This window comes from Benincasa hispida, chromosome 12 (genome assembly GCF_009727055.1).
Source record: "Benincasa hispida cultivar B227 chromosome 12, ASM972705v1, whole genome shotgun sequence".
Taxonomy (NCBI): Eukaryota; Viridiplantae; Streptophyta; class Magnoliopsida; order Cucurbitales; family Cucurbitaceae; genus Benincasa; species Benincasa hispida.
In genome coordinates, this window is record NC_052360.1 from 19,684,993 (window position 1) to 19,697,533 (window position 12,541).

The following is a 12,541-nucleotide window of genomic DNA, read 5'->3' on the forward strand; positions in this document are numbered from 1 at the left end:
AATTACCATTAAGAAAAACAGAGATTTATATGAAGTTTAATATTAGTCAATCACTATCCCATAAACACCATGATTGATTTAGCTGTGTTTTTGTCTAAATTAGTGATTAAAAAAATTGGAAAACTTTTGTTTAGAGAGTTTAATGTGTTGAGTTGTCTCTCTCTCATGCCTTTGCCTTCCTTTTAGTGCTTTCATTAGTGGAAACCTAATTAAACTATTTCCAAACTTCAAATCTCTTTTTAATATATATATATATAATGTATTTTTATATTCGATTTTATTTTATCATTATATTTTTAAAAGGTGACCATTTAACTATTTTGCTTATGTTAAAATTTTAAAAATATAAAAAAAATAGATATTTTAAAAATACGAAGATAAAATTCAACCAAATTTAAAAGTGTATGAACGAAATTGAATATTTATAAATATAGAAACCAAATTGAAGTAAAATGATAAAATAGTATTTAAAAGTTGTTCATATATTGTAGTCCACTATCATGTTGGTCTATTACATTTCTCTATTTGACTTAGAAAGTGATGAAAGCCAAATTATGAGGACCAATGGCTCTCTTTTGTTAAAGTGGGTTTTTGGTTACCATAGAAATGTTGGAGTCCCAAAAAAAGGATCTTGGAATTCTACCTAAATTTGGCTGAAACCATAATATCCAACAACAATATATATGATATTAAGACTCTAAGAAGTTTCTAACACTACCCATTTGGCCATTTGGCCATTTGAAATTGAAAAGTTTTTATGTTTTAGAAAACCCCACTTGCAAGCCAAAAACACTCTCCAAATTAAAGGGTGCTTCTTCCTTTATTTTTAATCTTCAAGTGAAAGTAGGAGCATTAAGATACATGCTTTTGGCTCTTCACAAATAAAAAGTAAATAGAAAGATTGACTTGATGAAAAGAACACTAAAAATGGGCAGCACTTAATTTGGCAAAACCTGTGGCCATGCAAGGGGATTGGCTGCTTACATTATAGACATGCACAGAATCACTTCTTCTCCTCCTTTTTTTTAACCCTTCTTGCTTTAAATTTAAATCCCAAAATATGAATAGTAGGCAGAGTTGACTTTAATGGTTGTGGGCAAAAGTTAATGCACTAAATCATCATTCTGTAGCTATTGGGGGGAAGCACCATGAAAATAGCTTCTCAATTTCTCTCCAATTTCCTTTGTGGAATTAAGGATAAAAGCCTAACTTCTCATGCCTTATTCCCCTACCCTTTGCTTCTTACAAATTCACTTCCCCTTTCTCTCAAGATTATTCAACACAACACAATGTCCCTAAAACTTAAATTCTTTCTTCTCCTTCTCCTTTCCATCTCCATTCCTTCCTCATCAGGTAACCTACTTCTACCTACTTTCTTTTGTTCAGTTTCATAATCTCGTCGTCTCAATGAATGATGCTAATATATATGTTTTCTTCGTTTAGCGATGGTTGAACCACTTCGAGACATCAAGATTACAGAGAAGTCGATCATCAAGGTATTATAGTGTTTTTTAGAAGAGAGAAAAAAGTAAACAACGAAAATACTAGCGCAAGTAGTTTCCATAAGTTCTATTTTATAAACAAAATTACATCAAATAGATCCTGAGATATTTTTCTTGTTAGTCAAATAATAAACTTATGCTCCAATGAACTATATCTTAGCTAGTTTCATGTTACTAAATGGTTGAGTTCTATTTTTTCTCCTCTAATGTGCAAAAGGTCGGTAGCATCCAAATGAATGCAAGGAAGCTTATGACACTCGACGTACAGGACTATGATGAGACAAAAGCAAATAATAGACACGATCCGAAGAAGCCTGGAAATGGAAAGCCTTGAGATAGCCTCTCTTTAGCTTATGGTTTAAATAACATTAAAACACTTCTATTTTCCTTCACCAAGATAATGAACATGGTATGTGTGGATCGAGAGTGTATATTAGCCTGCTAAGATGAGGAAATCTTTGGATAAAGTAAGGCTTTTTTAATTCTTTTTTTCAATTTCACTTCCTTATTATGCTTCTACTGCTATTGGCTTTGATTATCACTCAGGGCCAAGTCTGAGCTTTGTGGTTATGTTTGAGCAGTTCTTTTATGTGTCAAATATCAATGATGAGCTATAGTTTAAGTTCAAATGCTTCATGGTTGCATGATTGAAGCTTGCTGATGGGTCCAATAAGTCACTAAAAAGAAATAAACAGAATTGGAGAGAGATAAAAACTAATAAGACAGATAAGAAGAGAATTAAAAAAGATTCAAGTGGTTTAGATGGATAGAAACAGAATTGGAGAGATTGTAAGCTTAAACCAAGACAGATAAAAACAGAATAAGAGAGCTCAAAAAGGGGAAAAACTGATGAATTATTATTTGAAGGCCTTAAAAAGTTTATAAAAGGAAAAAACTGATGAATATGCACGTGTGGGTGAAAAAGATTTGAACCTCAACTTCTTGATTGATGAAATATGTCAGGAGAAGAATTCTATAGGTTAAGATTGATCACTAAAAACCATGACCAAATGGTCATAAAAATCTTATTTTTGTCAAACACTACACCAATAGATCCAGTTAAATTTTCATATAAATTGCTTGCTTCCTTATGGCAAATGAGAAAGCTGTTTTAAAATGAATGGAAAAGAAGACGCTGTTCACATAAAGATGAAACAAAACTGACTACATCCAAATACAAATGAAAAGATGCAGTCGCACCAACTAAGGAAAGTGGTGCCTTTATTGAATCAGAGACGAATCATACAAGATACTGCTGCTCCTGCATGTAAGGCAAAGACAATTGCACATCTAGAAGAGATTAATTTTATGATCATCTCATTCTTAGTCTTTTAAAGAATGAAAAATTGGCCACAATGACGTAACGATTCAATGATCCAAAAGGTCTGACAGACAAAAATGGTATGGAAAGAATGAAAACATGTCATCAAGTCGGTGGAAAAAACTATTAATATAATAGCCAAATACCTAACAAATGACATCTTAGCTGAAGAAAATCGTTAAAAAAAATATAATGCTCTCTTTTAAAAATGAACAACAAACAATTAGTGAGAGAGAGAGAGAGATGAACGGTTGATGAAATGCATCCAGAAAAGGCTATAGTACCAGAAGCTGGCATGGAATATATCTTCAGCACCCTCAATTTCCAATCATCAAAAACTTTCCTTGTACAAATAAATATATACAAGCCAACAAAATCCTCAACTTCTGAGAGACATCTCACCCAACCCAACAACTGAATCCAAAAACACCAACATCACTTTTGTGATGTTTCCGATACATATTGTCATTTGCAAAATAATAAAGATATCTGATGTAAAATAAATAAATAAAGGAAAAGAGAAAGCAGACTCCGAAGTGACGACTGTACTTCAAAAATGACCTGAGGGATATAATGATTTCACGAATTCACCGTATTGATCATGTATGTTGAACGACAAAATAGGACCAAATGAAATGGAAATACAGGATATGATATATGCTGACGACCCTTCATGATGTGTATTGCTATGAAACTGAACCAAACGACGTGTACAAATATGAAGTGAATTTCAGAGGAAAGACCAGAATACAACCAGACCATGAAAATTCACAAGACTAATGCAGAAAAAATAAACAAACGGGTATTAAGTCCTTAACTAGAACCACTCGAGTAGATCAGTAGAAGTTCAGAGAAAAAAGCACTAGGGTGTCTAAGCAGGGGGAGAAGAAGTGAATGAACGCTCCCCGTACTTCATTTCTACAACCCAAAACTATATGATGGCAAACCCCACTTAGGTTGGACACTATCTCAAGTCAGAGATGCAATTGGAACTGACAAAGCCATACGAACTGGGGGCGCCAATGGACGCTCCCTCCTCCCACTTCTACCATGACATACAAGATCCCGACTAGATGCTGCTAATGCAATAGTTAGCAATGCTTTCATGATGATGATGATGCAAGAGTTAGTGACAACTAGAAGTGAACAGCTTCCCGTTGTCCTGAGAGTGACGACTTGTAAGATGCAATCCGGACCCCAACTCAACACACCCATATGCATGCAAGGACTTCAAATGTGAAAAAAATGAATTTGCCAACCAGCAGAGGCCTAAATTGAAATGGCACGGCTGATGGCCAACTTAGCCCATTCAGCAGATTCTTTAATCAAATGGTCATCGGAGGACAAGCATTCACTCAAAAAGTCTTTGCTTGAGACAGATTGCTGAATCAAAGAACCGGCATTGCTTCCCAGTGTGTCGGCCAGATCTCCAAGGACTCCAATGGCAGTTTTCATGACAACTTCATCCCTGCAGTGCATACAAGTACGAAAACATCAAACAAACAATTTCAATTTAAGAACACATATTCACACCCACATGAGAGAGAGAGAGAGCCACTTACATGTCTTTTCTCATGTAAATACTATCCAAGAATTGAAGTATATGGGGCGCATAAGGGACCAAAAGCTGAGTTTTTGGAGAGCTCTTGAACCCTTGGAAGATCCCTGAATATGCCTCCAAAATCCCATTTCTCAAAGAATTTGTATACTCGGTCATTTCATCATCAATACCTGCTGTGTGTGCAGATAACTCTGCTGCTCTTTGAAGCATGGGCATCGCATACATCAAGTACTTCTCAAAATTCTCCCCTATGGCCAGTGCTATATCACCAAAGCATGAGAAAATAGGGGGCTTAACAGAACGATGCAGTTGATCGCTGGACAAATTCTTGAGCAGCTGAGTCATAATTCCATCACAGTAGGGCAAAATCTTATCCTCCATTGCCCTGCATATGTCCCCTACCACACCGACAGTGACAGCGCAAACTTGGTACTCCTCAAAATTCTGAAGCCCCATTTCTATATATTTATAGAACTCAGTCATGTATTTACCAAAATCTGGGCCCGTTGAATAGGCAAGAGCTCCAATCGCCAGCATTGCTTCCTCGTGTACAGTGGCATTTCTGCAAGCAAATACCCTCAGGAAAAGTCCCATTATTTGGTCCGCATATTGCATAAAGGCATACTTATTTGGCTCTGATGATCCTAGTTTCTGAATAAGAACTTGTAAGCACCCACAAAGCAGGCCTTGTAGTTCCCCTTGTCTCTCCCTTTCATCAGATGATAGTTTTTGCCCCTCAAGAGTATTGTGCAATTCCATCATGATGACAGGAACCAGCTGCAGCACCATTGGTGCTGTTTCATCAGTTGAACACCTCACAACTTCATTTAATGTTTCATATGCAGCAGTCCTCAGACGTGATTCACCAGCATCTTCTCTGTGAGTAACAGTCAAAAGGGACTGAACGATTTCTTGAAAAAATGGAGTTAGAGGAGATGATGGGCCAACATCTTCATAACCCTGAGCAAGAAAATAGAGAGCACCACAGGCTTTCTCAGCGACATTTGGCACATCCTTCATGCTCTGAAGCAAAACTGTAATGATCTGTTGGCAGTTTGCCTGATTAATAATGGGTGTATCTATATTTGAGCCATGAAGGAATTCAAATATCCGTCCAAGGGTCCACGCAGTTGTGTCTTTCACGTGGTTATTTGGATCCTGAGTCAAGGCAGTCAGCATGAAGGTCAAGGCCACATTCACAATTGGCATTAATTTTTCTGGAGCAGGCCCCTCCAAAATTGAACCAAAAGCATAAGTGGCTGCCTCCCTCTGCCTCCAATCTGATTTTGTTATGTTCTCTTCAATGAATGGCATAACAAGTGGAACAATATCATCACCAACTGTTCGTGCAACTAGCCCAAGACATGTACCCCCAGCCATGGCAATGTTCCAAGCCCCTTCATCTTGATCCTGATCCTCTTCTTGCTTAAGAAGTGTCTCAAGTAACATGGGCACAAGGGCAGGTAGTGCCTGCTTGATGAAATAAAAGCACGGTATATCAGAATCCCCAGTAAAATCATCCCCATACTCTTCCAAGATATCTATCTCCTCATCACAAATAGAACTCCAGAATTCAATGGCCTGAAGAGCAACAGGCTCTTCATCTTCCTTAACAGCCTTTGCAGTAATGCCAAAAATATCCTGGATGTAGCGAGCCAATTTGTCATAGTATGTTGACGCAATTGAGACCAAACATTCAAAAGCTGCCTGGCGTATCCTCACTTCAGGGGATAGTGTGGCCTCACAAACAACTCTCATGATATAATCACGCTCCATATCATTGCTAAAGTTTGCTTGAGCAAACCCAAGAGCATTGTACAATGATCGAGTAGCAGCAAGTCGTACGTCATTGTTTCCTTCAGATGCATTCATTCCCTGAACAACAGCTGTCAATATCCTGTTCACTTGATCTTGATCTATGACATCTGGAGAAACTTCCTCGCATAAATAACCAAGGGTCTCCAAGGTGGCTTGTTTGACATGGGACGATTGTTGATGAACATTTAACAATAGTGAACCTATCAATTCCGGCCATTGCTTATGAGGCAACTCAATGCCCGCAATCTTTGCAATAACTTGGGAGGCTGTGGACCTAGCATCAGCTACTGCTGAAGACAGTGTATTCAACAAGCATGCCTTTATCTGGGTCTTCACATTGCTGTCCAGTGATAGCCATCTCTGAATGAGCTCAAATTTTCTATGTTGTTCCTTAGCATCCAGTGCATTCTTAAGTATGAGACCTGCTAATTTACGACTGTCAACCGGCTTTTCCTCACTTCCTAATTCACCAGATAGAGACAGCAAGAAACTGGGAAGGTTTTGCTCCTGGAATTGCCTTAAACTGTCTTCTGCCTGCTTCCTCGCACTTGCATCAATTGACTGTGCATTCAGAAGAACCTGCGTAACCTCCAATGCCATGTTTCACCTGAAACTCCGAAAACAAATTAGTCAACCGCTAGTGAATTGAGGAAATTGGTGACTTGCACCACTGCGTAAATTACACAAATCCATTTACTACGCAAATATTCATCAAATCCCAAAAGCTCATATAGAAATATCAAGGGAAAGACAAAAACTAACTATAGCAATCACAAAACCCAAGAACAAAGAGCCAGAACCCAGATCTCAACAACACAACCGCAAATTAATAATAAAACTAATTGAACTGCAGGTGATCTATCGAGAACCCAGCCCTTAAAGTCATACGGACCAACCATCTATGTTGATATTGCATCCTTCCGGTTCAAACCATAAGAAATGGAAATAACAACAAATTTTTACAGGATCGAAATGAGCTAAATGTAATGCCACACAGACCACTATCACAAACTCGTCACACTTAAAAAATAATAATAAATGCACAGATAGTGAAAAAGACAATACAAAACACATCGAGAACTGAATCCTGTTAAGGATACAAAGCAGAAAATGGATAAATCGGAGAAAATCGAATAGAAAATGCACAGATCAGAAAGCAGAAAATCAGAAGCAAATTAAAACCCAATGAAGAAAAACACAAAGGGGGCTTAGAAATCAATACCTGGATTGGGAAAATTGAAGGGATTGCAAGAAAGAAGAAGAGTGTAGAAGAGCGAAAAGACGGCAGTTGGAGGAACCCTAGAGGAAGGGAAAGGGCGAGAGGAAGAAGAAAATGGAAGAGCGCAAAGGCTGGACTTGAAATCCTAAAAACTAAATTGATTTTTCTCTTCTTTTTCTTTTTCTTTTTTTTCGCCCAAAAGCAATAATTTATGAGAGAATTTCGGATGCATTTGATTTCATTTTAGGGTTTTAGGTCTGACCTGTACAATCCAATCACAACCTTCTGTGTTGCCTTGCTGGACAAGACATGATAAACTAATCTATCATTAAAATCATTATCAAAAACTCATATAATAAAATAACCAAAACTTTCGGATTAGTAGGTAAGATATCAATTATCTTTTCAAATTTAAATTTTATGATAAATATATATTTAAGATTTATCAGTATTGATTTTCTTTTCTTTTGTGTTATGTTTATAATTGAGAAATTTTAAAAAATGGTCAAACTAGCCTCTATAAAAAAAAAATTAACTTTGCTATTTTGTAAATAATTTTTCTTATTTTTTTATTTTTGAAAATTTTTCATTATAATTAATTGGATTTTAGTGTATTTTGTGGTTATCTAATCAGTCTAGTCATAGATTTTTATAACTAAATAATTATGGTTAGTTATGAATCAACTCAAATTAATCCATAAATTTTAGGTCATTTTGATTCAATTCAATTGAGATTCGATTAATCTATATAGTTTTTAGATAGAGCTTGCCATTAACTATGAGTTTGTTAGTTTGATGAAGCTCTAATTTCTAAAAAAAAAAAAAAAATTGACTACCTAAAAAATTCGATTACTAATTAACCAAACACATGATTTGGGTTTGAGTGAAAACAAATTTAGGTTAAAAATAGAAATGGGTTTAATGTGAAAGTAAATTTTAGATTAACCATTGAAGTAAATAAATAAAATATATATAGACATACACATTGATAATAAATTTATTACATATTATAAGCTCTTAGTTTTCAACCAAACCGAACTATATGAATTGTTTTCACGTTGTTGCTTTTTTTTTTTTTAACACTACTATGAACGGTAACAAGTGGAAAAACAAATAACTCTCTTTATTCAATATCATTATGGGATACCGAACCTATACTTACGAAGTAGTTTTAACTTATTGATTATTTCGATGAATCATTTCTTCGAACAGAAGAAGATTATGTAAGCGGCAATTCTCATGAATCAATAGTTTTGATTTGTAGGTCTTCGGGAAAAGAAGTTCACGACCCGTAGGCCTTCTACCGAAATTTCATTAATATTAATGAAATAAAAAAAGAGGGTGTGGATCATTCGGACCTTTCAATTCATAGATGATATGAAGTAGAGAGTTGCATAATCCATTGTGAAGTTACTAATGTCTTAATAGTAGAGTTATGCTTAAGTTATAGGTCTAGGTATTAGTAACATAACTTTTGGTATTTTGTTTTAGTTGAGAATTGTGTATGATCTTTTGGTTGCTTCATGGGTATTATTTTTCCAATTTACTTTGGGGAGGCATTATGTAACGACCCGACTTTCTATTATACTTTTAGGTCACTACTACATGCGTGTATAGACTTAACAATATATTTCTCGAAGAAAATTAAATAAAAGAACTAAAACTATTATTTCATAAATAAAGCTCTAAACTATAAATTACTGAAAACACTATTCGGGGTATCCCTGACTCTAATTTAAAATAAATTAAGCAAATAAGTAAATTAACCATTTAATAAATGAATTAACCAAGAGTTTTAAATGTTAAAGACTCATAAACCAATCATGGCAACAAAAAAAATTAAAAAAATAGTGTGATAGTGATGTAAAGTCCCAATGGTCGGATCACATATTTCTCTAGTCATTTGTTGGTCTATCTTTGACTTTACCTGAAAACATGAAGAGAAAAGAATGAATATGAAAATACCTAGTAAGCGACCCACTACTTGGCCCCCTAGATGAACTGTTAGCCTTCCTTTCGAGACTCAAGTGTGCATCGCTTTTATAAGTAGTGATCCTAGAGGAACATAGTCATAAGTATAAGTAGTGAACTCAAGGGAACACTGGAACATAGACATAAGATGTGAACTCGAGGCTAACAACATGCGATGTACATAGCCCGAAGGAGCACTAAAAGTCACTATCAGTTTAACATAGTCATAAGCATGCAATCATTGTTGGGGTTGATACCTAAATCATTTGGGTCCTGTAGTTTGTAATTTTAGTGTACAAACAATTTTATTTATTTAATAAAATATGATATATTTTATTCGACATTTAGTAGCATTAACCCACAAAACTTATAAACTAACATCCAAGGTTATCTTCTGTAGCTTAAACATCTATCTAGAGACAGGGTCACCTAGTAATCATTAGGATTTCGGATTCTAATTAGAAAACTTTGTCTCGAGAATGCCTTCCTTCTAACTAAGGCAATTGGTCTCTCACGTTAGACATAGATAGGCTGACATTGCTAATGCAAGTTAAGCATGTAAACGACCTGAAGATTGGTGTTACCATTAGGAGAAGCAAGCTGATAATGGAACCGTTAAGGGTAGGTAACTCGTTCTCTGTGTCTTTGTTTCTATTGCATTCTATCTCATCGTATCAAATTTTGTTCGACAATATTTGAGAACACCGTCAATACTGTTAAGGAGATAAACGGAATTAGAGTTACCGCTTTCATTTTGGAATATGGGACGACAATAGAAATTGCCATTTTCAGAGTTTAAGTACAAACCCATAGATAGAATGGAGGTTCATTCGATTCACGCTTGATTACAATAAGCTCAAAAGAGAAGGCCAAGGAAAGACTTCATACCAGAGGAGTGGAACTAGATTCTCTGGTAGAGTAAGAGTTGTTATGTAGACAAGTTCACTTGCCCAATGCCAGTGATACTAAGAGCTAGCTTTTCTACTTTAGCTAGACTCCAACAATATGAGAACTTCCCCAGAAGATCACGAGCCCTCCTATTTCATTTTCTTATGTTACGCAATCTACCTATTACCACTTATCTAATTTCATGTAAGGAAATTTCCCTGGTCCTACAAACCAAGGAAAGCATTCAATGTCTCTCTTCTCATTCTACCTTACAAGTGGATCATGTTTAAGTAATAACCTAAATAGTCTATAGTAGATGGATAAGGTTGGATACTTTATCCTGGTGACACTACGAATAGACTCGCTTTGTAGATGTTACAATTATTGTAAAGTGTTATACATGATTTGATCCTGATCATTTATAGAGATTGAGTGAGGGTGCTCTATATAAAAGAGTTTGTATAAGACCGGACCACAAAATGAATAATGTCTTTATATAACATCGTTAATAGTATAGATTTGCATTTCACCAGAATGACCATAAGTGACATAACCTGAATCCTTAGTGAGTTGTGAATTCTTATCTATAAAGATGGTCCTTTGATTTGTATAGGTGAGAGTGGTCAAATCGTCAACTCAATAAACCTATCATTTTGGGAATTCGTCTGATTGGGGAGTTGGGAACACAGTTACATGAGACGAAATTCACCCATTTCTTAATGTCAAAGTAAGTAGATAAATTATTCCCTTAAAAGTTGATTTCGGAGTTTGAACAATGTGGCATCACACCCTTTCTTGGCCCAATAGGGGTTTGGTCATGGTTGGACTATGACTTATTGTTCATTAGAGGGGTCAGTAGTACTTAAAGAGTTATATGTAACTATAGAGACAAAACAATAATTTTGACTCAGCTGTACTTACGAGCAATTTGTGAAGGGTCATCATATTGTTGACTGGTTATATCCAATGGACACATAAATATATATGTAGTGTGAATAGTGTTGTTGTTGGTCTTTAGTTAGTGTGTGTGTGTGCGTATGTACGTGCGTTTTTAAATTAATTCCCTCCTTAATTCACTCAAAACGTGTGGAGAATGGGAGTTGGTTTTTTGACGTATTATTCGTTTTCTTCTTTCCAAGAGAGAATAGAGTGCTCTGTAAGTTTTTACAAAAATGAGAAATTTCCCCTCTCAATGTTCATTCTCACTCTCCCGAAACTTAGAGCCCACACACTCTTAAGAATTCTCTACCCAAAAGAGAATACAGAAGGCTCTAATTGGTGGTATCTTATATGAATTGTTCGTGAACGGTTCCATGGATTACCTGAAGTATTTGGGTATTTCAAGGGTATGTAATTTCTAACCATAATTTCTTTTATTTGCATGTTGTAAAAATAGTCTATGAATTGCACAAATTTTCCTCACTTTTTTTTTAAATTTTGTGAAAATTAGGAATTGGGAACGATCCCCGCTTCCACAGTGGATCTCACGGTTCCTTCAATTGGTATCAGAGGGGAGATTCTTAGTCTCAATTTTAATTTTCCATAATTGAATTTACAGTTAATGGTGGGTTTTCCATCCTGTATTTTATTCATGTTGATGAATGTATGGAATGAATGATTTGCAATTATGGATAATTTCAGGGTTGATATGTAGATTTTTCGCTTTCTTTAAAATTTAATTTGTAATGACTTGTTGTTTTGGGCATAGTTCATGTTATAGAGTATGTAATTTGTTTGTCTTGAATCGTTCGTGAGTTTTTCGGTGTTTTTTTTTTTGGAGAAAACAAGGCCCAAATCAGAGAAGAATTGAAGGATTTCGCGTTTGTGCAGTGGCTACTTTATAGTAGCGTTGCAACGTTGTGCCTTAGTATCACAACACTGCGAAGAGCGAAACGGAAATTTTTTTCGTATTCTTGCAATGCTTCGAGACGGAAATATTTTCTCGGTTTGCACGCGGTTCGGTCCTTTGTTCAGCTGGTTCGCATCCGATTCACTTAGTTTGAGCGGTTCGGGTGTTAAGCGGTTCGGTTCGTACGGTTCAAACCCCGATTCACCTGTTTTGAACCGGTTTGACTATTATTTTGTAATAGTTAGTTTTTTCATTAATTAAATCAATATAACCTTTATATTAATTAATATTAATATAAAGGTTATATTGATTTAATTAATTTCTTAGGAGTCCAATCCCGGTCCAATAATTGTTGTTTAAATTATGCATTTGATGTATGATTTAACTTTATGTATATATGTCATAATGTATG

The 12,541-nt window shown here is 35.5% G+C and overlaps 2 protein-coding genes across 2 annotated transcripts; one reads left to right on the forward strand and one right to left on the reverse strand.

Annotated features, from left to right (window-relative positions):
- The first annotated feature begins 1,193 nt into the window (after nt 1-1,193).
- On the forward strand, nt 1,194-2,131 carry LOC120092500 (protein PSY2-like). The gene is made up of 3 exons (XM_039050596.1): nt 1,194-1,353; nt 1,444-1,496; nt 1,720-2,131. Exons 1-3 carry the CDS (start codon nt 1,290-1,292, stop codon nt 1,834-1,836), a joined length of 234 nt encoding a protein of 77 aa, XP_038906524.1. The 5' UTR covers nt 1,194-1,289; the 3' UTR covers nt 1,837-2,131.
- Nucleotides 2,132-3,101: 970 nt separating this feature from the next.
- Nucleotides 3,102-7,606, reverse strand: LOC120092498 (importin subunit beta-1-like). Its single transcript, XM_039050595.1, has 3 exons — nt 7,425-7,606; nt 4,386-6,809; nt 3,102-4,291 (listed from the first exon to the last, which is right to left on the reverse strand). Exons 2-3 carry the CDS (start codon nt 6,800-6,802, stop codon nt 4,093-4,095), a joined length of 2,616 nt encoding a protein of 871 aa, XP_038906523.1. The 5' UTR covers nt 6,803-6,809; nt 7,425-7,606; the 3' UTR covers nt 3,102-4,092.
- Between the last annotated feature and the right edge of the window lie 4,935 nt (nt 7,607-12,541).